At 40.2% G+C, this 23,009-nt stretch overlaps 1 protein-coding gene across 2 annotated transcripts in view; it reads right to left on the reverse strand.

The window, feature by feature from the left end:
• Positions 1-1,735: 1,735 nt before the first annotated feature.
• The window catches only part of LOC137663023 (L-threonine ammonia-lyase-like), a 33,633-nt gene continuing 12,359 nt past the window's right edge, over positions 1,736-23,009 (reverse strand). For both annotated transcript variants that reach the window (XM_068399854.1, XM_068399853.1), the window contains 9 exons: positions 22,344-22,460; positions 21,204-21,445; positions 16,969-17,134; positions 16,420-16,516; positions 15,428-15,503; positions 14,700-14,825; positions 13,296-13,463; positions 12,926-12,983; positions 1,736-5,001 (listed from right to left, as the gene is read on the reverse strand). In XM_068399854.1, coding sequence (XP_068255955.1) covers positions 4,903-5,001; positions 12,926-12,983; positions 13,296-13,463; positions 14,700-14,825; positions 15,428-15,503; positions 16,420-16,516; positions 16,969-17,134; positions 21,204-21,445; positions 22,344-22,460 — 1,149 coding nt within the window. In that variant the 3' untranslated portion in view covers positions 1,736-4,902. The remainder of the gene's footprint in view (positions 5,002-12,925; positions 12,984-13,295; positions 13,464-14,699; positions 14,826-15,427; positions 15,504-16,419; positions 16,517-16,968; positions 17,135-21,203; positions 21,446-22,343; positions 22,461-23,009) is intronic.

A 23,009-nucleotide genomic window follows, 5' to 3' on the forward strand; every position in this document is an offset into this window, starting at 1 on the left:
GGCATATGGCCAACAGCCTATACATTCCATTTATCTTGCCAGTAACACGTTTATTCAGACTGGTGCCTGTATGCAAGGCCTGCATGCACAGCTCAAGAAATTGTCATGGTTTGTTGAAAGCAAAAGAAACAAAAACCCCCTCAACCTTTCCTTTACTATCGCTCTTCAGAGGAGAAATAATAATATAGCACAATCCACATACTGTACTAGACCTTACAAGGCCTGTGCAACTCCAACCGTAACTACAGCACATGCATGACTGGGAAGGAGGAGGGGAAAGGAAAAAAGAGAGGTATAAGGAACACCATCGTATCATTTATCAGCATTCTTTGAGACTGTTGTCTCAAAGAAAAACCTCTCTGGTGCCCCTTGAGGGAGTAGACAGAGAGACCAATTTACCGAGTTTAGAAACCACACAAGTTAAAATGTCCTTCTAAAGACGCTCTAGACTTCCTATCAAAGAAAAACCAAACACAAACACCCTTCTCCACAAACTTCAGAAGCATGAAAGAGTCAAGAGTTCATAGTTGGAAAAAAAAAAAAAAGGGAAATAAGAGTACCTGCATTTAGAGAGCTTTCAGACAACATCAACAGCACAGCTGAACCCCCTCACCACCATGTCCTTCCCCCTAGGGCCAGGGCAAGCCCCTCATATCCTTTCTGTGGATGCACTGAGGTGTGGTTGATCCGGCTCTGCCCTTTAAGAACTCTTCCTTTCTTCCTTAGAAGTCCTTAAGGACTCTTCCTTTCGTCCAAGAGATAAGCTGTATGGGCTTCAGGACCCTGTTGTTATGTATGATCATTGTTGAATTACTTCAAAACAGAAGAAGAACCAAGGCCATCAAATAAATGACTGGCAGGAATTACAGCGCAACCCCGGAGTCTTGCAGTTTCCTTTTCCGATCACTAAACCACATGCCTAGGTCTGGATCTAGCAAAAGTTTGATATAGCACATCAAACGCACTCACTGCATTTTGAGATGGGAAGGAGGAACACACGTTTCTAAATCTTCCAAAAGTAGTAGGCTAGATGGCAAGGTGCTTCTTGTGAGGACACACCACCTGCATGGGGAGATGAACTTCTGCTGATGCTACATAAACACATACTGGCAGAGCTTTAGATGTTAATGAAGAGCTAACAGGACCTGGCTGAAGAAATTAAGGAATCAATGTAGGAAGATATTTTGTTTCAACTGAAGATACATCTTGTTTGCATCAGTCCTTGGAAGAAGTTGTGCTGTGTCCCTGACAAACCTTGCATTCATAGGACTGCTCCCAAAGCTAAGAAGCTTCGCTCTAGCGGAATTGCCTGAGTCAAAGCATCCTCTTCCACTGGAGACAAGAACGTGCGTTTTAGCAGGTTCTGCTGCACCCTGAGATTGAAGGACTGATTTACCAAAGTTCATGTACTTGTGATGAGTATCTCGGAGATACAATTCACCAGATATCATGGACTTCATTCACCCACACAAGCCCAGCCCAGGATACCTCTGCACCCAGACTCTACACATTGCCCAGGAACACAGCCAGGTACGAGCAAGGCGGCGTTTGCACCTGGCCCCCATACATGAAACAGAATCTCTTTCCAAGCCAGGTAGGAGAGATGCTGAGCAGCCCACTCCACAGGGAAAGAGCAGCAGTCCTGCCCAGCTGTGCTCACCTCCCTGGCAGCCTAGAGCTCCCCGTGCATCAATGATGTGGATTTCATGTCAGTGTCGATGACAGAGAAAGGAAAAAAGGTGAACGCTGGATATTTAATGCAAGGCTGCTATCAGTACCATATGAGAGAATGACAAATCTTTCATTGCTGAGGTGGCATAACATGATTGTAATTATTTTTCAAATAAATACAAGGCTTAGATTTACATTTTGCTGATTTAACAATTTGTGAAATTTTTACATAATCATTAGTTTTTTTCCAAGGTACATAAGAATGCTCTATATAAAAATACTTCTTTAAATGAAACATTTAAAAACACATTATTAGATCTTTGAAATGCTGTAGTCCTATTATATTTCATAATGCAAAAAGGTTAGCAGCACAGATATTTTAGCGTTCTTTCCAATTGCATACATTCATTTAAATGTTTAATTTTTATTTTTTTTTTCCTTGGAAGTATTTCACCTTAGCTTTAAAGCCAATGGACTCGCATGAAAGCAATATAGAATAGAAATCAACCCTAGTATCATTAAATTCACATGTAAAGTGTTTACCACTGAAGAGTGATTTACAATTTATGTTTATACTTAATACAATAAAACTAAAACCAAACTGCATATATCATGTTTGACATTTTAAGTATCTTCTAGACATCACTTTTCTTTTTTCCCCTAGAACATGTTTTCAAAATCATACAGTGATTTTGAGTGCATTGCTTTTTGATTGCTCTATCATCTGCTACCTCTCTTGCCCAAGTTTTGTGAAGGCTTGCTAAATGCAGTTCCCAGTGATTAGAAAAGAACTTGTTAATGCTCTGAGCTTCTAAAAAAAATTAAGTCCAGGATAATGCAGGACGAGAAACCAAGGACTCAGACAGCAGAAGCTGTTAGCCACTACTGGGAACATGGTTTATAAAGTCCCATTTTCTTCTAATGTAGATACCTGGGACATCCTCAAAATTTCCTGAGAGCTTTGCCAAAAGAGATGAGAGGATAATTAGACCCTTACTTATAGTGGTTTTACATCCCCAAACCTGCTCTTTGATGAAGTGGTTCACTGCTTGTTTCAATGGAAGTAGCACATACACAGTATATCGTCTGTCACCACATATTTCTTTACAGATTTCTTAAACTCTTCTGACTGTGAAGAAAGGAATTGTGTCTGACAGGCTGTGATTTACAGGACACGTTCTGGAGACCAAGCCCTATAGCCATCATTCTGGATGGCAAGAAAGGAAAGAAACTAACCATTGGGGCGTCAATAATCTTTAGTTCCATGTGCAAACCAGCATGGTCCTTCCAAAAGCATATGAAATCAGTGAACTTCCATTATTTATCTACCATTTGAGGAAGTCTCTTCTCTAATCCTGCTCCTTCATGAGCCACAATAAGAAGGAACAAACAGACTATTTCCCAGAAAAAAATACTGCAGAGACAGCCAGAATGCTGCCCTCTTTGTTCCACCTTGCAGGCACAAGTTAAGTTATAGATATAGCTGGATATGCATAAATAGTAGATACAATACAGATGAGATCTACATAAGATTGGATGTGCGGTTCATTCTTTTTAGTCCATTGGGACCCTCTGTTTAGGTTGCTCTAACTCTCTGGATGATGCCCTTCCTGGCCTACAGATGGACTAGAGTTAAGAGAGAGCACAGAGAGCTTTCAGCCACCCCAGGGCATCTCCTCTTCCACATGTAACTTTTTGATTGTGCTTTAGAGACAAAAGTTTCCCACTGCAAACTAGGAAAGAAAACGTACTAGAAAACCCATTCTTAACTGCAGGGGAGGACTAAAGATGGAAGCTCGATTTATAAATCTTAATATGATAACAAAGGAGCGTCACTATGGGCTTGCAGCATCTTTCTCCCCAAAAAGCTCCAGTAAAAGTTGTTTTCATGGACACCTAGCAACAGCTCACCCAGCTCTGCACATGGGAACTGGAATAATTTGATCCCATGCAGCCTGTGGTGATGCTCACTCTGACCTTGCTGGATTTTCATCTGGGCTCTGCTAGGGCACTGTTAAATACATCATATTTATTTTATATACTTAATTATCACCTTGATATGCTACAGGCAGGATTAAGACCTCTCATTAAAATACCTACACCCAAAATTTGGGTCAATCCTGGTTAAATTTAACCAAGTGGAATGGTATATATTGGCTCTGTTGCAGCTGGACTTAAATTGAATTTTGCCCAAGTGGAAAGGTGACTGTTGTACGCACACTCAGAAGTGGGCCTGAATTTCTCTTATATTTCTTACCATCCCACTCTGTTACCTTATGAGTTGTTCTCTGCCTGTAGTGATGAAAATGGAATTTAGGTCAATGTGTTCTTTGTTAATTGCATTAGCCATGTGCCTAAGACTTAGGCTTCCCCTTCTCCCGGCGCTGCCTTTGGCTATTAACATGTGGTCTTTAAATATATTTTACTCTTAACAGTGTACTTAATCAGTCAGCTGAGATGGATAGAGTCTGTTTTAGGCAGACTGAGATCATCAGTGGAATGCTAATTACAAAATTCACATGGGTGGAGAGACCCCTTTTTATAAAGAAACACAATCCATTTTACATGCTACTTTTTATACTGCGACCTCAAAAGCAGAGGGAAGAATTACATTTGTGTTCTGCATATGAGGTCTAATTATATTCAGAATACTTTTTTTTTTTTTAAATGCTGCAACATCTTTTAGAACATTACTTTATACATAGGATCATTTTCCCTTGGAAAAAAAATAATATAATATTGGCTTTTATCTTCCAAAGGTTTTTTTGTTTTTGTTTAAATCGTTTTATTAGCATAATTTTTCCTCACATGATAGCAAAGATCAGAACAGAAGTGTGTTCAAACCCACACCCACACACATGTATATATCTCCCAAAGCAGATTCAGCAAATGGAGAACTTCTGGCTTGGAAATGAAAAATTACTATACTAGTAGTACGGCAAAATCCAGCAGAAGGAGCTGCATTACTTTAATTAGAAAATTCAGCTGATAATGGATTATTGAATTCCAACACTGGCAGAGACTATGAAGTTTCCCTTAGCTAAGCTAAAGTTTTGAGTTTAACTTCATTCCCAAGGACATTCACTACATTTTGAGCGGGAAATAAATATCCTGAAACTATTTGCTAACCGTTTAGCTTTGAAAGATAATATTTGTTCTGAATGCCTCAAGATTAGGGCTCTGTAAAATACTTGTCCAAGGACCTTGGCCCCTTCCCTTGTGCTGTGCCCATCACCGCTCGGTCCAGGCAGCTGTGGGGTAGCGTTCCAGGAGCGCGTTCCTCAGCTGGGCTGTGTGGATCTTGTCTCTAGTCTCCATGGTGCAGGTGACCTGGGAAAAGAATTAGGAACATTCCTGACGGCATGGCAGCGATCTCAGACAAACGCATTTCCAACTCAATCCTAAGATACACTCATAAAAGCAAAATGATCAGTTCAACGTAGAAACTCTGGACCGTGTACCCCCTATCTATGCAGGTAAAACTGACATTGCAGACATCTGGGGCTCTTCCAGCCCTTATGCATGGTCTGAAAGCCTTCCAACAGCCCTACTTTATTGCCTTCAAAGTTTAAAGAAGATAGGCTGATCCCTTGCTGGCTCCTGGGCGGAATACTTGCCTGCTGTTGGCCTCCTTGAAGTCATCCATTCACAGCTTCTCTTTTCCGTTCCCTGAGGTTTGTACATGGTGCTGCTGCCACCTCACCCATCTCTGACTCTTACCTCACCCCATTTCCACCTTTGTGGGCAGTGTTTGTTCCAGTGTCTCCATCCTTCAAGCTTTTTATATTCTCCTCCTTCTCCCTCTCGTGGAGTTACCCCCAGTCCTCAATCATCTCTGCAGTATTCTGGCTGGTTTCATCTACAGACACACCTTGTTTTATTCTGATTTTTTTGTTTGCTCATTGCATCACTTCTAGTTTTGTGTTACGGTTGTTCTGCTGCTAAATCAAACTAAACCCAAGCAAACCTAGTATTGATAGTTTTCTTTTTTTCTTCACTTGCCTCCACAAGTATTATTGACAATCCTGTCATGCACCCACAGAAGACAATAACTTCAATGTCATTTTTTCAATTCTTCTTTAATCCCTCTTTTCTACATACTCACATCTCTACTACATCATTTGAAAATCTGGGCACTACCAAAGGTGAGGTACCCCTGAGAAAGTGCAGAAGGAAAATTATACTTCACAATTTTAGACTACTAACTTCTGTCACTGCTGACCCTGCTGGAATTATCCCTGATGTTGAAAGTGCCATGTGGAAAAAAGACCTCACAGAAACATGGAAATCTAGCAAGGAAAGGATCTAAGATGAGTTACAGTGCAACAACAGGGAGTTTATTGTAACAGGCAAATCTACAGAGAATAGAGGAAAAACTGGTCATGGTAACCTTAAGGTGGACTACCAGAGACAGATGCCCTGTATAACGTTCCTATCAGATCTGCATCCTTTACAGAAAGCAACAAGGCAAAAAGTAAAATTGTCTCTACTCAAATATGTTTATGAGGACATTTCTAAATAAGAACTTTGTGAATTCATGCTTCTGGGAATGAGTTTAAAATAACAATAAACCTTTAGCCAATCTATTGAATGAGAAGATAAACACTAACTCCAGGTTATTCTAAACAGCCATGAGCTCACTTAATTAGAAAACTGGCTGTAGCTTCTTAAATATCCGTCATGAAATAAGCCACATTTCTGATCTGTTTCCGTAATTCTTCATCTCTTATCCTGGACATAGTTCTGTTCTTGTTTGGTTCTTTGGAACACAAATTAGATGCTAATTTCTTTCTCCTCTGAAACAGTGGGATTTAGTCTCAAGAGAAGGACAGGCACAGAAGACAATTAGTAATGAGGGAAGAGGAGAGAACAACAAAGACTGAGAAAAGTGTCCAAAGGATATCTAGGCACCCAAGTACCCAATACCCATTATCCACTCCCTGGTTCATATAAGATCCCCAAAACTTCGCAATCATATCTTCAAGAGCACACACTTAACTCTCACAGAGTCTGTAATTAAAAAAAAAAGCAACCTTTTCCCCCTTCCGCAGCAATCATGCCTGATTTGTCTTGGGCAAATCAACTGCTGTACTGGGAACCAGTCTGGACTTGCCAGGTTTGGCTTTGAATGTTTGGCAGCAGCAGTTGCTCTGCCCTGGAAGCAAGCATGGGAAAGCATTTTGATTTATAGAGCTAACTATCCTCCTCTCTGCCCTTTTCTTTCTGCTAGTGATTGAAGCCAGACAAACTTGGATAGATTGGAGCCAGAGAGCTTGTAAACAGTTTGGATAAACACTGTCTTTTTGTTCTGTGCATGCACAGCATCCGACACGTGATACGGCCATTAATATGCTGTAGTGTATTATAAAAGTAATAACGACAGCAGCAGCAATAATAAACCACTCCAGAAATTTACCTTATTTTTCACACTTGTCAAATAGAGGAAGAGAGAACGTTTGCTCACAGCAGGAGCAAACAGAGAATCACACTACACTTGAGAGCAGCTACCGATCTAAACAGCAAGGCAGGCAAGAATTTGCTTTCTTGCTCAGATTAAGCCAATTTACACTGCAGTTTTACCTTCACAGAACTCCTCTCTCTTATTTGCTTCACCTGGGAAGTACGAGCTACATGAGTGTCCAACAGGGAAATCCTCATATTCATGAGGATGTATATGAGGATTATAGTTGTCTAGGATGAACAGTCACCTAGCTACCTGGAAGTTGCACACCTACCGATGAACTAAGAGTAAGTGCTCCAAACTGGTCTCATCTAAGAACAAATGACAAAACCTATTGCCTGATGTTCCTTATACTCCAGACGAGATAACCCAGAACAACTAGAGAAAACTTTGCTTTAAATGGGTTTCAAACCCATAAGCCCTTAGTACTAGTCACAGGCTTTTTGATCCAGCATAGCTCTCAGTGACTGCAGGACCAAGTCTGCACAGTACACCTTTCTTTTCTGTGTATCAAAAAACCCACAAAAAAACAACAAAAAATGAGTACATTTTATGCATTTCTCTCCTGCATATTATATCCTTGCTGGATTAAAAAATAATAATAATTTAAAAATTATCTGGTCATGTAAGACCATTAAAATAACCAGCCATTTGGATCTTTTACTGCATTTAGTGTTTCACTCTCTCTGGCAGGTAATCTAAAGATTGATTCCAGCCTAAGGGTTTGGTTAATCTGTTGGGTTTTTTTATAGCAAGCCTACAAGTAACAGAAGACAGAACAGTCTTCACTGAATATCGATGTCTTGTGGGTTTTATTTCATAACTAGAAATAGTTGAGGGAGCAGGACAAAGGCTGAAAAAAAGATAAAGGAAAAAACTGAACACAAATTATTACTCTGTGCAACACCAAAATCCAGATGCATAAATTAAAATATTCACAGGAATTAACTCAATTTCAAAGAGAACAATGTTCATAACTTCGTAAAAGGAGGAAATTTGCAAAGTTCCGTGCTGAATAATTTGGGTAACAGGGTGGGCACCTCTGCTCCCTTTTAACTGCAAGTCTCAGATGTGGGCACTTAGCCTTTTAGATCATATTTTCCTAGAAATTAAAAATTAATTTGGTGTGTCTGTCAAGTCTCTGATGCCCTGATATCTGTAGGTTGTGTGTGCAAATAAGGATATTGGCTGGACATGCCAAGCCAATGCTAGAGAGCAGAGGAAATGTGAGTAGCATTGCTCAATCAAAAGATTTCAGTCTTTCGTGCTTTTCCGGGCTCCATGTAAAGATAGGTTGTAACCAGCTAGTGTAATTCCTTATGTCCCTGACTCATCCCTTAAACCTTTGTATCCCACTTCTTTAATCCTAGAAACAATATTCATCATCTTCTTCTAAGCTGTTGGTCTCAGAGGATTCACATAACTTAATACTCGTGATACCCCATGCTCAGCAACAGTATAGGTTTGTTTGCACGAAAATCACTGGAGTTAGAAATTAAAACTTTATTTATATACACTGGTTTCAGCTCTATAAATAAAGCAAGGTTTTTAATTTCTATTAAAAAATCAACAACTGGGCAATTTTCTGAATTATTCAGTAAACACCCAGTGTAGGTTACTGCACATTACAGATGATTTAGCAACAGCACTTCAGTTGGGGGATCAGCTGTCAGATAGTCCCCATGGTCGGTGCAATGCAATGCTTGAGAAAGAGCGCAACAGCTGCCACAGCTGTCACTTGGTTGTGCAAGCTGAACCCTTATCTTTTGGCATACTCTTGAGTTCACATGGGTGAGCATGAGCAGAACAAATTACCATCGCATTACCTAAGTCAAACAATAATCCAACAGGTCTACTCCTAGCCTCCGTGGAGTCAGGTTCTTATTTCTCCAGGTGGGGCAGGCTATTCTGTACCAGGTTAGTCTGCTATGGAATGCCATTAAAGAAAATGACTGAATTATTTTGGAGAGCCTCAAAAGAAATATATTGTTGAACTGCCCACTCCAAACATCTCCATTTTGCAGATGGGGAACTGAAGCACGGAAATAGTGCCTTGCCCAGGTCATGCAGGAAATGCTTTAGGCATGACAGCATCTTTCTCGTAGCTGGACAGCTGCATGCTCCTCCGTATTCTCTTCACAGGACAATCACATGGAATATGTTGGCAACTGGGGACTCTAATCCAAAATATTTTCCTCTGGCTTTTTACAAAAATGCAAGCTGGCCCAAAGGAATTTACAGAAATTGACCATAGCAGACTGAAATAATTTAAGGAGTCCTGGCCTGAGGTGAATAAATTGTACGGAAAAAACAAGTATTACACGACACAAATTGAGCCAGGAAAACCAGCACTGCTGGGACAATGTGTAATGTTATCGTAAAGAAAAAGCAAAATTTGATTTATGAATTAGTATTTTGTTGCACAGTCAGAGGGAGAAATAATGTGATGGATGTTCTTTTTACAACTGCTCTCTTTCGAGTTATTTAAAACCACAGCAGAGTTAAGCTCCCAAGAGGTTTGAAGGGAGCAGGCGAGACAACCCCATAACTTCAAACAAGACCGAGAGTCAGAGGGAAAACTGCTGCCGCAGCTGCTTCTCTGCAAAGCTGCTGGAGCACCTCAAGACCTTGCAGCGCCTTCCTGTTCTGTTCCAGGACCCTCTTGTACCTGCCAGTGTGCTTATGCTGCAGTTTCAGTGGTGAGAAGACTTTTCTAGAAACTTGATGAGCTCAATGATATTTTTTTTCCAGCTGAGTTGCCTGAGTGCCAATATGAGACCCCCAATAAGCAGGCAAGCTGCTGACCTACAGCAGAGCCTTGCATGGCTTCATAGCAAAGATGGCTCTTACCTTATTAAGTCTCCTATTTAGAATTTGCTCACTGACTTCTCTCTGAGTCAATAATAATATGAAATTAAAGAGATATAAATGGTTATAAAGAGGTTTACAGACGGAAATAATTTAAGCGATAAATTGTCCCCCATTGAATCTGAGGAATATTACTGACAAAGAATAGGGAAAGTTCACAGAAGCAAGTTGTAGCTTCCTCCCACAAACTGGGTAATCCTTAAGTCTCTATATCCCGTTAGTTGCTGATATTAGATGATTTTTTCCTTCGCTCTGATCTTTATTTCTGTGTAGATATTCCTGGTCATCTAACCTGCTTCAATAGCTGTAAAATGTGAAGCTTACCAGACTGGTTATTTGTATGATTTGCTAAGAGTTATCCATTTCAATAATGGGACTTTGGAAGCCATTTCCTAACTGCTCAGGTGAGAGTGAAGAGTGTAGTCTTCTGTAAGACAGAAATCCAGTATGAGCCACAAGGAAAGAGAATCTAACCTGGAGGTATGAGCAGGCAGTATCCAAAAGAAACTCCCATATTGTTCCAAAGAACGTGACCAGCCATCCCACTGCACAAGGCACTTCATTAAGAATCAGCTGAATGTAATGTAGCCATAACCCTTTTTTTTTAATTAAAAAGATCTCTTATTTTTGCCAGTAAAATGTTCCAAAAGTTATTTTTCCAAAAGTGTAGTTTGAACATAAAGCTTCCTCTTAGAAAGTCCTTACTGCTCCATGTAATCAGATTATCAGCAAGGATCTTCCCATAGAGCATTCCAAGTGTGCACCAGATAAATAAACACTAACCCAGGAAGGCATTTCACCAGGGGGAAAAAAAAATGCTCTGTCTTCCTGATAAGCAGTGACTAGAAGCCAAGTTTTTCTCCTTTGGAAGTGGAGAGGTAAATACAAAAGGATGATTAAATACTGAGATGACAATCTTGACAGGACTGATTTAGTGTTTAAAAAATAAGCCACTACGCTTACTGCTCTGTTCTGTCAAACACTTCATCTATATCCACAGTTGAAAGTAAGTATTAGAGTGGAATGGGTATAGCTGTAATGCCTTTCTTATCATTACCACCAGTTCAATACACGATAATTTTGGTCCTCGATCTAGATTTAAATGCATGCTTAATTTAATGTGCTGTGATTTACACTGATGAAAATGATACGAAGTTCTTTGCAGGTCTGCTTTAGTAGCAAATGCTTAAAATGCTTTACTGACACAGGGCTTTGGCTCTTAGAAGCGACACATGAAAAAGCAAAATCTCCCCCACGTTTATTAGCTTTACTATGAAAATATGTACATTTTTTTATATCTAGTTAGATCAAATTCATTTTGATGTTTAAAGATAAATTCAATTTTTGATTAATTTTTGATTACCCTTGTTTTAGTTTTGAAATAAAAGCTTCATGATTCACTAGGTGTCACCTAGTGAGGTGACAAAGTCACTGAGGTCTATAAATCTGGATCACGAGTTTGTGCTTCACAGCTAATTATCTGTTAGCCTCTCCCAGACTGATTAAAAGCCATCATGCAAATCCAACATCCAATTAAATTATTCAGGAACGCAAGTTCCTCCCTTCAATCCTCTTGTAGTACAACACTGTCAGGTTGTTGAAGTGTACAGTCAGTGAAAATACAGTGTGTTTAAAGGGCAGACAATAGCACATGGCACTTTTCATTCAGGGACTGCATTTGCTACAGATTCTGGTAAAATTGCCTCATTGGGAGAGGTTGCAATAGCAATGGAAAATTGTTCAAAAACTAAGAGAGTAGATTTTTTTAAATTTACTTAGTAACATTAGTAAAAATTACAAGCCTTATTTCATAAAAATTACATTGAAAACTTTAGAAGAGTTACAACATTTGTTGGCTCTAGCCTTCAGTAAAAAGGTTTTTCAGAGCTAAGTTAGTCGCTGAATCAGAGGGATTTGACTACCCCATGCAGTGTCACGTTATCTTCAAGGTACCTAAACCAGTAAGCCGGCCTATGGTTACAGCATACTACAAAACAATTCAGTTTCAGTCCTAGACACTTGACAAAACTGATAATATCATGTTCTGAAAGACGTTAATGAACTTCATTGTAGGCCTTTGCTATAGTCATCTTTAATCTAACCTATTCTTTGTATCCACAAGTGAAAATACTGAACAGGCTTTTGCATCCGGGTTGGAAATAAGATTTAAATGCCAAAATGGAAGAACTCGCTTACTCAATAGCATTACTGAATTCCAGTTATGAGCCTGATTAGCAAAGATCCCTAATTTGACTTCCATCTGTGATTTCACAAACTCAGTCAGGTTGGACTCAGACAGTAGCAGCATGAAATCAGTGACACAACACCTTTGCCAAACCAGTTGAAATAAGATATGCCATGAGACAAATGATCCTTTTAAGGGTTGCCATTAGCTGATAACACCTCCTCACTGTTACAGGATCAAATACTTAAGAAAGGAACAATGATTTTGCTCTGTGCTCTTTATGGATAAGGTACAAAACTGAGGCCCTAGTTAAAAATGAGGATTCCTCCTTAAGAGTACGGGTGTTCTCAACACTGCTTTAAGGCAAATTGATCTCAGATAATTACAGCCAGCCTACAGGGCTGGGTCTTCAAGTTCTGGACGGATGCTGCAGCTTACTCACCACCTCCAGCACACCACTGCGCACGTAAGGAAGGTTTACAATAGCAACAGCTGGAGCATTCTGCCCACGGTGTCGCAAAAGCAGGTAAAACAGGTCCTGACTGATTTATATGCCTGCTGAGTGTCTGGTGAGGCAAGATGCTGTATAACACAGAAGAAATTATCTATCACACTGCTCCGCAAATCACTGCACACTCTGTTGGACTTCTTCAGTGTAGTCATATAGAGACATAGGAAAACAGAATAAACTGGGGGAGGTCTGTACTGCTAGAGAAACTTGAAATCGCATCCCATCTTACCTCGACAGTGAAGAGCTCAGATGTCACAAACGTGCGTTCTTGTTTGATATCCAAAACTCTAGATCAAATAAGGGATAAGTTAGAGATCACAACAATCCTTTGTCATTGTAAAATAGTTTCTGTAAGTGTTTGGGCAGCAGCAATCTTTGCTGCTTTGTTTTAGACGCTTATTCTATGCTGCAAAGGTGCTTTCACATTGGAACAAAAATGAAGGAAATAAAAGTTTTTCTGAAATATAACAAGAAAAAACCCTTTGATTAATTAGTTACTTACAGACTTGCCGTCAGAGAACATTTGGAAACATGTCCAAATCTTTAATAATCTTTGTGCTGTTCTGTGATTGTATTTCCCTACCATTAGTCTGATTTACCTTGCTTCTTCCCGAGCCAGAATCTCCAATAGCTTTGAAATGTCTCCTGGGCAGTCAGCAAGCACAAGGGAAAACCTGCACACTCTGTTATCGAGGGTCAGGGCACGAGCTATGCACTGTTGCAGCAGATGTAACTCCAAGTTTCCACTGCATATAACAATTGCCACTCTGAAAACAGGGAGAAAAATAGGATTTTTGATTAGCACCTGTCTGTGCAAAGGAATCATAAATCACAGACACTCTATTCAATATCAGCTTAAGATCTGCTAGGACTGCCCTTCAATAAATCTGTATTACATGTCAGAGGGGCTCCTGGCTCTCAGTATTAATTGTGGGCAGGCAGTGGGAGCCTAGAAGCTGGCTGCATTAGTTGATCTGAAACTTTGTTTTCATTTCGCATTTCCTGGAGATTTTATTTTTGTTAGAGATAATTAACTGGAGAAGTCTAGTTCTGTTTCAAATTTCAAAAACATGATATCATTTTTCCCTGGAAGTTCCGAGTCTCAGCCTCTCAATGGTTAGATAACACATATGTTGAAGGCTTTCTGCAACCATTAATTAAATGCATCTCAACCATGCAAAATGAGTGCAGAAATGAAGAGCAAGTGAAGAGCCACATGGTTAGTCTGCGATAATCTCTCTCAGCAGAGTCAAACCTGACCTCTTTAAGCACAGACCTTTGCATTTTCCCCTTTTATTTTAGCTGTACTGAATTTAAATTTGTTGCTCCTCTGTATGTACTCTGTCAGCCTCTTCTGAAGAACTGCCTCAGCAGTATTTTAGCATACAATGCTGTACATTGGAAATTTTATTTTGTCTTGAGTGCATGTATGTTTAAATACATTCTGGGCTATGTCCTGAGCCAAGGCTCAATCCACTTAAGTACTGAGTACTCAAGCCCAGATGCAAGAAGGCACTTACCCACACTTTTAATGCTAAGCACAAGGGTCATCCCACTGGCTATCTGGGCAGGAGTTCTCGAGGCCAGGAGTCAGGTGTCACTGAGTGACTGCAGAAGACAGCCTAGCTGCTGTCCCACCACAGACAGGGCTGATTTCCACAAGAGAGAAGGCAACAGGCTGACAAGAGCAGGATGCTCTCCTGGCAGATGTGACCGTGCCTCGTGGATTGGTGTGTAACTGCCTTTCTCCCAACCATTTGAGAATACAGGAAGATTTGTCTGGTCTCCAGGCTGATGTTTATTTTGTTCGGCATGGTCTTCTGACCTGTGAGTGGTCTCTTCAGCCTGAAGTAGATGCCACAGATACGCCAGTTGACAGTTCAGGGGCAGGAACTGCCTTGTCGCTCATGAAACAAGTAGCTTCTCTCCTCTGCATTTCCTGGGACCAAGGCACTGAACCCCATGCTTTTGCTACAGTTCTCTGTTTGTAATAGCTGCCATACCTTTTACCCTTCAACTCAGGCAGTTTCCCTGCAACCAACGCTGCAAGGCCAATGGCCCCTTCTGCATCAACCGTAGCTCGCTCATACTCCAGCAATCTCAGCATTGAAATGAGGATGTCCTCCTCCCTGAAGGCAAAAGAGTTCTGTCAAAACAAAACAAAAGACCTACCAAAAGCAGAAGACAATATGTTTATGTATAAAGGGATTCCTTCTATCCTCCTAGGTACACAACAACCCCAGGGTGGTGTTACAGCAAGCTGTGCTGGTGGGGGGTGAATGTGCATCTCAGTCTTATTATTAACTGAAAGACAGGATGGCATTTTTCACTAGAACCATTGTGCTAGCTAAATCCTAGTGGTAAGTATATTCTGCCAACTTGGGCTTTCAGTGAAGATTTAGAAGAGTTTTGCCAAAAGCTGCCTTCAAATGTCCTGGAACACAACAAGGACAAGTTTTGCACCCAGAACATCACCAGGTACTAGCAGCAGGTGATGTTTTGGCCAAAGGGGTCAGATATGTGGGACTGAGTTCAATGCCTTCCGTGCCCCTCTTGGGAGGAAAGGCACCCCACCACCACCGTGCTCTCACAGTGTGTACATGATGGCACCTCCTGCCAACCAGCTCTCCACTGCACATGAAGAACAACCGTGCCCTGGTGGTACAGCACATTTTTCACATACAGCAATGTTCACCCAGTATTATTAATTTCACTGCTTTTCTTCACCTACCTCACAGCCACAACTTTATCCACAAGTTTCCCAGTCAGCTGCAAAGAATTGCTGCCAAAGCAAAGTCTGCTCACATCTGCAGATTTCAAAAGACAAAAATATGAAGATGGCTGCTCTAGACAAGTTCAACATTTTTTAGAGTCCCAACTGTTTTGTGCCCTTAACGAGTGCAGCACACTGCTGTTATATGATCTTAAGTTGCTTGATTTTTCATGGGACAGCAATGCATTTGGTAATGAAAGACCAAATCTCCTAGGAAGATTTTGCCACTTTGGACCCCTTTAAGGAAATTGTGATCCTTCACTGGCACAGTCACACTGCAACAGTACTGACCCTGCAGCCCAGCACTTTTCACTATACAACGAGGCCTGAAGAAGAGACGAACCCATTCTGGCACTGAGTTTGTTACCTGCAGCAGGACAGTTAGCAAAGGAGTGCAGAGACAGGCAGAGCTTACTGAGAAACTTAAGAAGTTCGTTTATAAAACTCCCATTTAACCCAAAGCTTCCAGAGATTTGAACATCAGGTAAACAGGATATTGTTAAAGTGCTTAACAGCTGAGGTTTTTTGAGCAAATTCTATAGAAACAACTGTATTGTTTATAAACACTGTTGTTCCAAGAACAGTTTTGTGAGTAAATATTTAAGCACCAGCCATTTTCCTGCCTTTCCACAAATTAGTCTTTTAAATGAGAGTTTTCCCATTGAGTTCACTGGTTAAGATGCTGCTTGTGAGCACAATGGTCAGATAAATAGTCTCATATTTCTAAGTATTCACCTGAACATTTCACGTGCACTGGAAATAGTATGGCACCCCAGGGTGGTGGTGGGGGGAAATGTGTCAGAAGTTGCTCCTATAGCATGAATTAAATTCTGACTCTTCAGAGGTTTCATTTACAGTGTGTGTGAACTGAATTAATGAGAAAACGATATCGTTGGAGAAAGCAATTAAAACTTTTATCTTACCTCCAAAAGAATAATCCATTTTCTTACCTCCATAAAAGTGATGATTGCTGTAAGCCTGGTCTTCAATCGGGTGGCCTGCCTTTAAGGATTGTTGCAATACAGGGAAATTTTCAGATTCAACCCCCTGGGGAAGACAAGTGTTGTCACTTTTTTATTGATCCAGTTATAACACAAGTCACCACCAAAGTGAACACCAAAAGAGCTACACAAAGTTTCTTCTTAGAAATAACAATTAATTTCAAATTGAATAATAATTGTGCAAACACTAAATTTACCCTGTGGCTTATTTAGGGCCAAACTTTTCCAGTAAGAAATTATTTCAAAACACAGAACTGGATTTCATTTGCTTTGGAAGAGTCTTCCCACATTTTTTCTTAAATCCAGGCAAGCAGACAAGGGACAGGAGGCTTCCCAGGCTCTCAGTGGCTCTTCTTGGTAAAGCCCAGGGGCACAGATAATCCCAGTCCCCAGCATATGCAGTCTCTATCAGTGATTCACTAAATACCAGTGCCTTTTGAAAATACCTGTGGTGAAAGCTGTCAAAATGAAACACTTTACAGGTGAAAGGAAACTTACAATTACAGAAATATGTGGGTTGAGGTGTTTGAGTGCAGCAGCCGACCCTGCCAGCAAGCCACAGTGGCCTCCTGCAGGGAAAATCACTGCGTCCAGCTTTGGCACCTGCTCGTACACCTCCAGCCCCACGGTTCCCAGGCCCGACAGGTAGACAGCACTATCCTCCCTGCGGGAAGGAAGGGCACAGCTCAGCAGGGGTCACAGCTGTCAACACAGTAATAGCTCAATCTACTACTTTAAAGATGTTCAGCAGAAAAAGACATACACTAGCGTAAATCACCAGCCCAAGGGCAGAAGGCAATACAACAGGGCACTGCCAGTCACTACCTTATGCTTCATAAATTTTAAATGTGGCAGTCCAAACTAAAAGCAAAGTCTCGGAAGGAAATCTCCTTCTCTGTATTTATAAGTGGAATTTAGTGTTTGTGATAAATGGGAATTTTTGTGAAATTTAAGCACTGCGCTCAACCTCACAAATACCAAACAGATTGCTACAGAGTTAAGTCTTTCCACAATCCAGGGCCAATATCTGATATCTTCACATTACTCTGGAAGACTCTGGAAGCATAAGGGAAGCATTTAGTCGTGCCAAAATACTCACTGGTAAAACACTTTCAGGCAAAGGTAATTTAATGAGCAGAATAGGGACAAGTAGAGTCAAAAGATTGAACAGAAGTCCACTGTACAGTCACACAATTGACTTGGATCTATTTCTAAAAGCTGTTTTGCATTTTATTTAAAAGTTAGCAATGAAGTAAATGTAGAATGATGTATGAACAAAAAATATGAGACCTCCGTATGCCTGTATGTTCTGCTTTTTCTGGCAACCAGACAAGCAAACAGAATCATAGATCCAATGACTTCACTTGATTTACTCGACCCAGGATGTTCGGGTACCAGGAAGCTATGCTTTTATTACTGTTAGCCATGCACAGAGAGGCTCAGCAGAGGAGCACAGAATGCCTGCAAGGTGGAGACCAAGGCCCTCTTGAGAGGTTACCTCACATATATAGCAAAACACAGCAAATTCCTCAGGGCAAGAGTCTATATAACTGCACTAGAAAGGATGGGGTGAATGAACTTTCACTCCTGTAGCACAGCTAAAGACAAAGGCAAGAAATCACAGCGGGATGGGTAACAACCCTGGAATTTATTGTCTCTATCAAGATACCGAAGGAGCTCTCTCCTCCTTCTTATATGTAACAAAACATGTCATTTGTCTCCTGAACAATTCTTCTGGAGCCTTATTCGCAAATAAGATTCAGAATTGAGTTTGCAGAGTTACCTCTGCCGTGGTTACATAGGAAACTACGGGGACCTGCAAAAATGAATGAGGACTTGGGATATTCAACTTATGAGTAAAACTTCTCTAAGAACTGAAAATTCTGTCTGAAGGAGACTGCTCTAGGCATGGAGATTTATTAGTAGTTTGAATGAATGTTTCAGGTAATCGTGTTTTCCTTGCTAACATCTAGTTGGAACACCAGTTCACCGATCAGCCTTCAGCTTCTTACAATAAAATGGTTTATTTTATTTGCACTGTGACTGATTACTTTTGCTTTATGAAAGCAAACTTCTCTCTTTCAGTATCATATGCCATTGAAGGCAAATCAAAGAAAAGGGCAAATAAATATAAAGACTGTAGATTTAAATAAACATTTTTGAGTCAGAGCTAGAAATCTGGCCATTTGCCTTCTGAAATGTGCGATACATCAGCAATCGAAGATGGGCTGTCAGGCATCAGTTTCCCAATGAAATTTTGACGTGGCAGCTAGCAGGCTCTGTTCCCCTGTTCTCCAAATTAAGGACTTGAAAGCTATCGGCTGTCCTTGCTAGAGTAACAGACTAACCAGATCACAAATGAACGAGGATCAGGTCTGATCAATATTTGGATATGGAGTTACACAAGAAAAAACTGGACTCTGAAGGAAGGAAGGTGTGTAATTCAATCTGTAGCACTCCTACCTCTCTTATGCACAAATCAATCTTTCTCACATCATCCCAGAGATACTGTGTTACTTATTGGCAATCTTCACATTGCCGTTATAATGAGGTCCTGAACAGATATAGTTATTAAAAATCCCATCTTACCTAGGCAGCAATTAGTAGACTTAACGATTGAAAAATCACATTTTCTTCCTGGAATTTCACAGGAAGTTGCAGTTGGATAAAAAGTTTCCTTCCTCTAATTGAACTCTTGCATGATCACTTTCATAACACAGTATTTTAATTGCACTCAAGAAATGGGAAGAACTGACATTGACACACCCAACTACAGGATGCAACCTGTGCAGGGTAAACCGAAGACAGTCACGTAATGTCTACTTCGGGAAGGAAAGAATGAATAGTTGCTTAAGGAGATCCAGAGACCAAATTGCTAGGGATTTTATGCAAGCTAGAATTAAACTGAAATAAAATGACATTTCAGAGGTTCCATTCTAAAGCACAGGAGATCAGCTGATGTTTTACAGACAGCTTTGGCAAGTGACGATGAATGTGTGTCAGCCACACATTGAAGAAGAGTGGCTATCCATATATGCATACATCTCTCTGGAAAGCTCTCCCAGCCTACACCTAACAAAATAAGTTTCAGGCATCCCATTACAAAAAGGCTCACAATTGTAGTGGTTTTTTTTTTTTCCTTATTTTTTTTTTCTCCAGAGTGTGAAAAATCTCATTTGTGAGGTTTCAGTTAAACATAGTAACAGATTGAATAACTGTTTCTTGTAACCTGAAATACCTGTTTCTTGTAACCTGAAATAAATTAGAGTGCTTTCATATTATTAATAGTAACTTGTACATTTAAAGTTCCTCAATGCTAGATGCTGAAGTCCTTCACAGGCATTGTCCCTGGAGCTTCATGAACCTGGACAATATCTACCTTATGTAACATAAATAATTATTTGAGGAGGAGGGGAAGATTAAATGTGAAATTACAATAAAATAATTTTGTTCTTACGTGCAAACAAGATAGCTGATACAAGCCAACTGGGAGTTAACACATAGGTTGAAAAATGGCTAACAAATTTGGAAATCACAAAGTTATGGAAAGCTGTGATTTTCAAAGAGACTGCCTAAATGAGTTTAAAATTCAGTGGTATCTAGGGCATCTCATTCCCTTGGGTTTCTTTGAAAGCCTCAGCCTGGGACAAGGTTGTGCCCATGGTGACAGACATGGCACATCAACCAGCCCTGAGGGTCACTTGCTGTCAGCAGAGCTCACAGCGCAGTTGAAGAGTACAGTTTTTAATGTTGCCTTCCCAATAAACTGACCACGAAAGAAGTGAGCACTTTCTCCATTGTGCTCATTCTGGGATCCTCTTTCCAAGCAACATTAATCATTGTTACTATGTTTAATGCAGTAGTTCCTAGGAGCCGGGTGGGAATGGGCACTCACTGCAGTAGGTGCCGTACAAACACAAAGTGATGGATAAAGCCTGCACAGAGGGAGCAACGGGGAGGGAGAGTAACGTTGCAGCTCAGTGCATCAGAGGGACTGCTAGCTACCTCATGCTAATGATTCACCCCTCCATGCTGTTGAAAATCTTAGTTTAAAAAAGGTAATGGAAAAAAAAAAAAGAAAAGGGAAAGGAAAGGCAGAAGAGACCGCAGAGAGAAAAGCAAAAAAGGGAAAATGTATCAGTTCTAAATATTTTTGCCTATCCTATCTTGTTCTAATCATGTTTTTATTAGTATCCGGCTTGTTCAATGACCTCAAAAATTTATACTCATACTCAGCTACTTTAAATACATGTGTGAAGTAGCCTCTTAATAGTCTTCTTGCAAGGCAGAATCACAGTTTTGTCACTCACACCAGATATGCGAAAATTTTACAGCATTAACCTTCCCTTGCCACTATGCCACTGAACCCTTTGCATTAAAGATTAGCTATTACCCACCTTACTCCAGAGACACCAAAAAAGAACGGTAGCCTTAATGCTTTCTGACAGGGTTCATAAAGGGTTAACATATATCCATTATCATACAAGCCCATATAATTCCTAATCAGGAAGTTTGCCTAATTTGGGGGAAAAGAAGAATGTTTCGTTTTGGTTTCCATCACCACTGTTATAAAAAGATTCATGATTTGTGCCTGGGAATATGTATCTGTCCATACCCCAGGTAATGGGAACATTTTGAGGACCTGTAATCAAATTTTAATGAAACTTATTGTTTTTGCAGAGTTGTGCAAGTGTCTAATCTAATCTTTCTAATCAGCCTGACTTTCCACTTACTCTTCGAGGTAGAGATAGCCATTCTCCTGCGCCAACCTTCTTGCATGCACCTGGGAATCCTTAGCTGTAGTGCCATAGGATATAACCATGGCACCGTACTCACGGCACATTTTCACTCTGGCTGGGGACGTGCTCGTTGACATGATGACAAACACTGGAATACGGAGCTCAGAGGCGTGGTAAGCAACAGCCATGGAAAAATTACTGTCCGAAGTCACGATCACCCCCTTTCTTTGCTGATCCTAAAAAACAGGGTTGCTTATTGCACATTTTATAGTGTCACAAAGTTGTCCCATATCATCCTGGACCATTCTAATGATCTGACTTTCTTCTTTTCTTCTACTAGTTGATCATATTATGATATTATGATACAGTATATGTGTGTCTGTTGTGATCTCAGAACTTATACACAGAGCTAAGACAGCACAAGATCAGTCCCTGTTCCTGCACTCCTCTGGGTTCCATTCTCGTTCCACTGGAATTAGTTGCAAAACTCCAGCTGATCCCAGAAGAGCTGAAATCTGGCCCCTCAGAGCCAACATCTGGTGCCTCTTCCCTGCCTATGCAAAATTATTTCCTTTCAGGCTTAAATCTTTTAATAGGAGGATTTATTAGTATTATTACAAAAGTGCAGGAATAACCACTGTTTCTGGGCTGCTGTATCATGCCAATTATAATTATTATTACTGAAAAGACTCAATAACCTCCTATGACAAATGATAAGCTATTCATGTAATGATACTGAAATTCATTGCAAAATCAATTGGTGATCTAAATCCTTCTCATCACCCATTGTAATTCACTCTCATCATCACTTCAAGTTTGGTGGTTTCAACATGTCAGAACCATAATACGCATAGACACGCTTTCATCTAAATGCCACAAAGAAACGCTGATGTTTACATTTTGCAAGTTTTCTTTCAAATACTTTTAAGCATTTCACCAGCAGATTGACCAAACATAAATAAAGAAGTACTTTACATTCAGGTGCTTGCAGACCTATGTTGCTCAGGACAATGGTTCAAAAGGCAAGAAACACTGATTCCATGGACATTACAGGTAAAATTATCTCTAATTCTGCTCCATGTTTGTGAAACAGAATTAATCTGTTTCTTTTTGAATGTTGACATTTTGTTATACCTGAGGCAACGATGTCAGAAGGTAAAGTACACCTCGTTCCTTCACAGATCCCGTGTACTGGAGGAACTCTTTCTTTAGGTAGATGTCCATTCCATACTGCTTGGATAGCCTAGAATACTGGAGTATAGAAATATTATTATGGGGATGTATCTAAAATTAAAAAAACCTTCCACAGCCCATCAGCTCCCTGGTGAGGCATGCATTCAACTGCTATGTATGAGCTCCAAACAGTAAATTTCATTATCTTTTTCTTTCAAAATACATGACTGTGTTGTTACCTACCAGATTCTTCTGGTTTATGGAAGTCATTTTCAAACTCACAGCAGTGAAATATGTACCCCGTGCCATTATGAATTCTGAAAACAGCACTTGTTTTGGTCTTACAGTTCAAATACAAATATTAAAATAAGAATTTTCAATTATTTCAAAAACCACCCTATGGTCTGATATTTTAGCACTTGCCAGAACTGGATATTGAATACCCAAAAAATAAGGTTATATTCCAATAGATACAAAAACTGTTAGAAAATTCCTCCTCGAGTCCCATTATGATTTTGCTATGGTTTCTGCCACTGCTTCACTACTGAATATTGTCCATTTTGCATCCTAAGGCCAGTACGACATTAGTAAAGACATTTCTTATTTGAAGAATGATGAAAATAATAA

Source organism: Nyctibius grandis, chromosome 4 (assembly GCF_013368605.1).
Source record: "Nyctibius grandis isolate bNycGra1 chromosome 4, bNycGra1.pri, whole genome shotgun sequence".
NCBI lineage: Eukaryota > Metazoa > Chordata > Aves > Nyctibiiformes > Nyctibiidae > Nyctibius > Nyctibius grandis.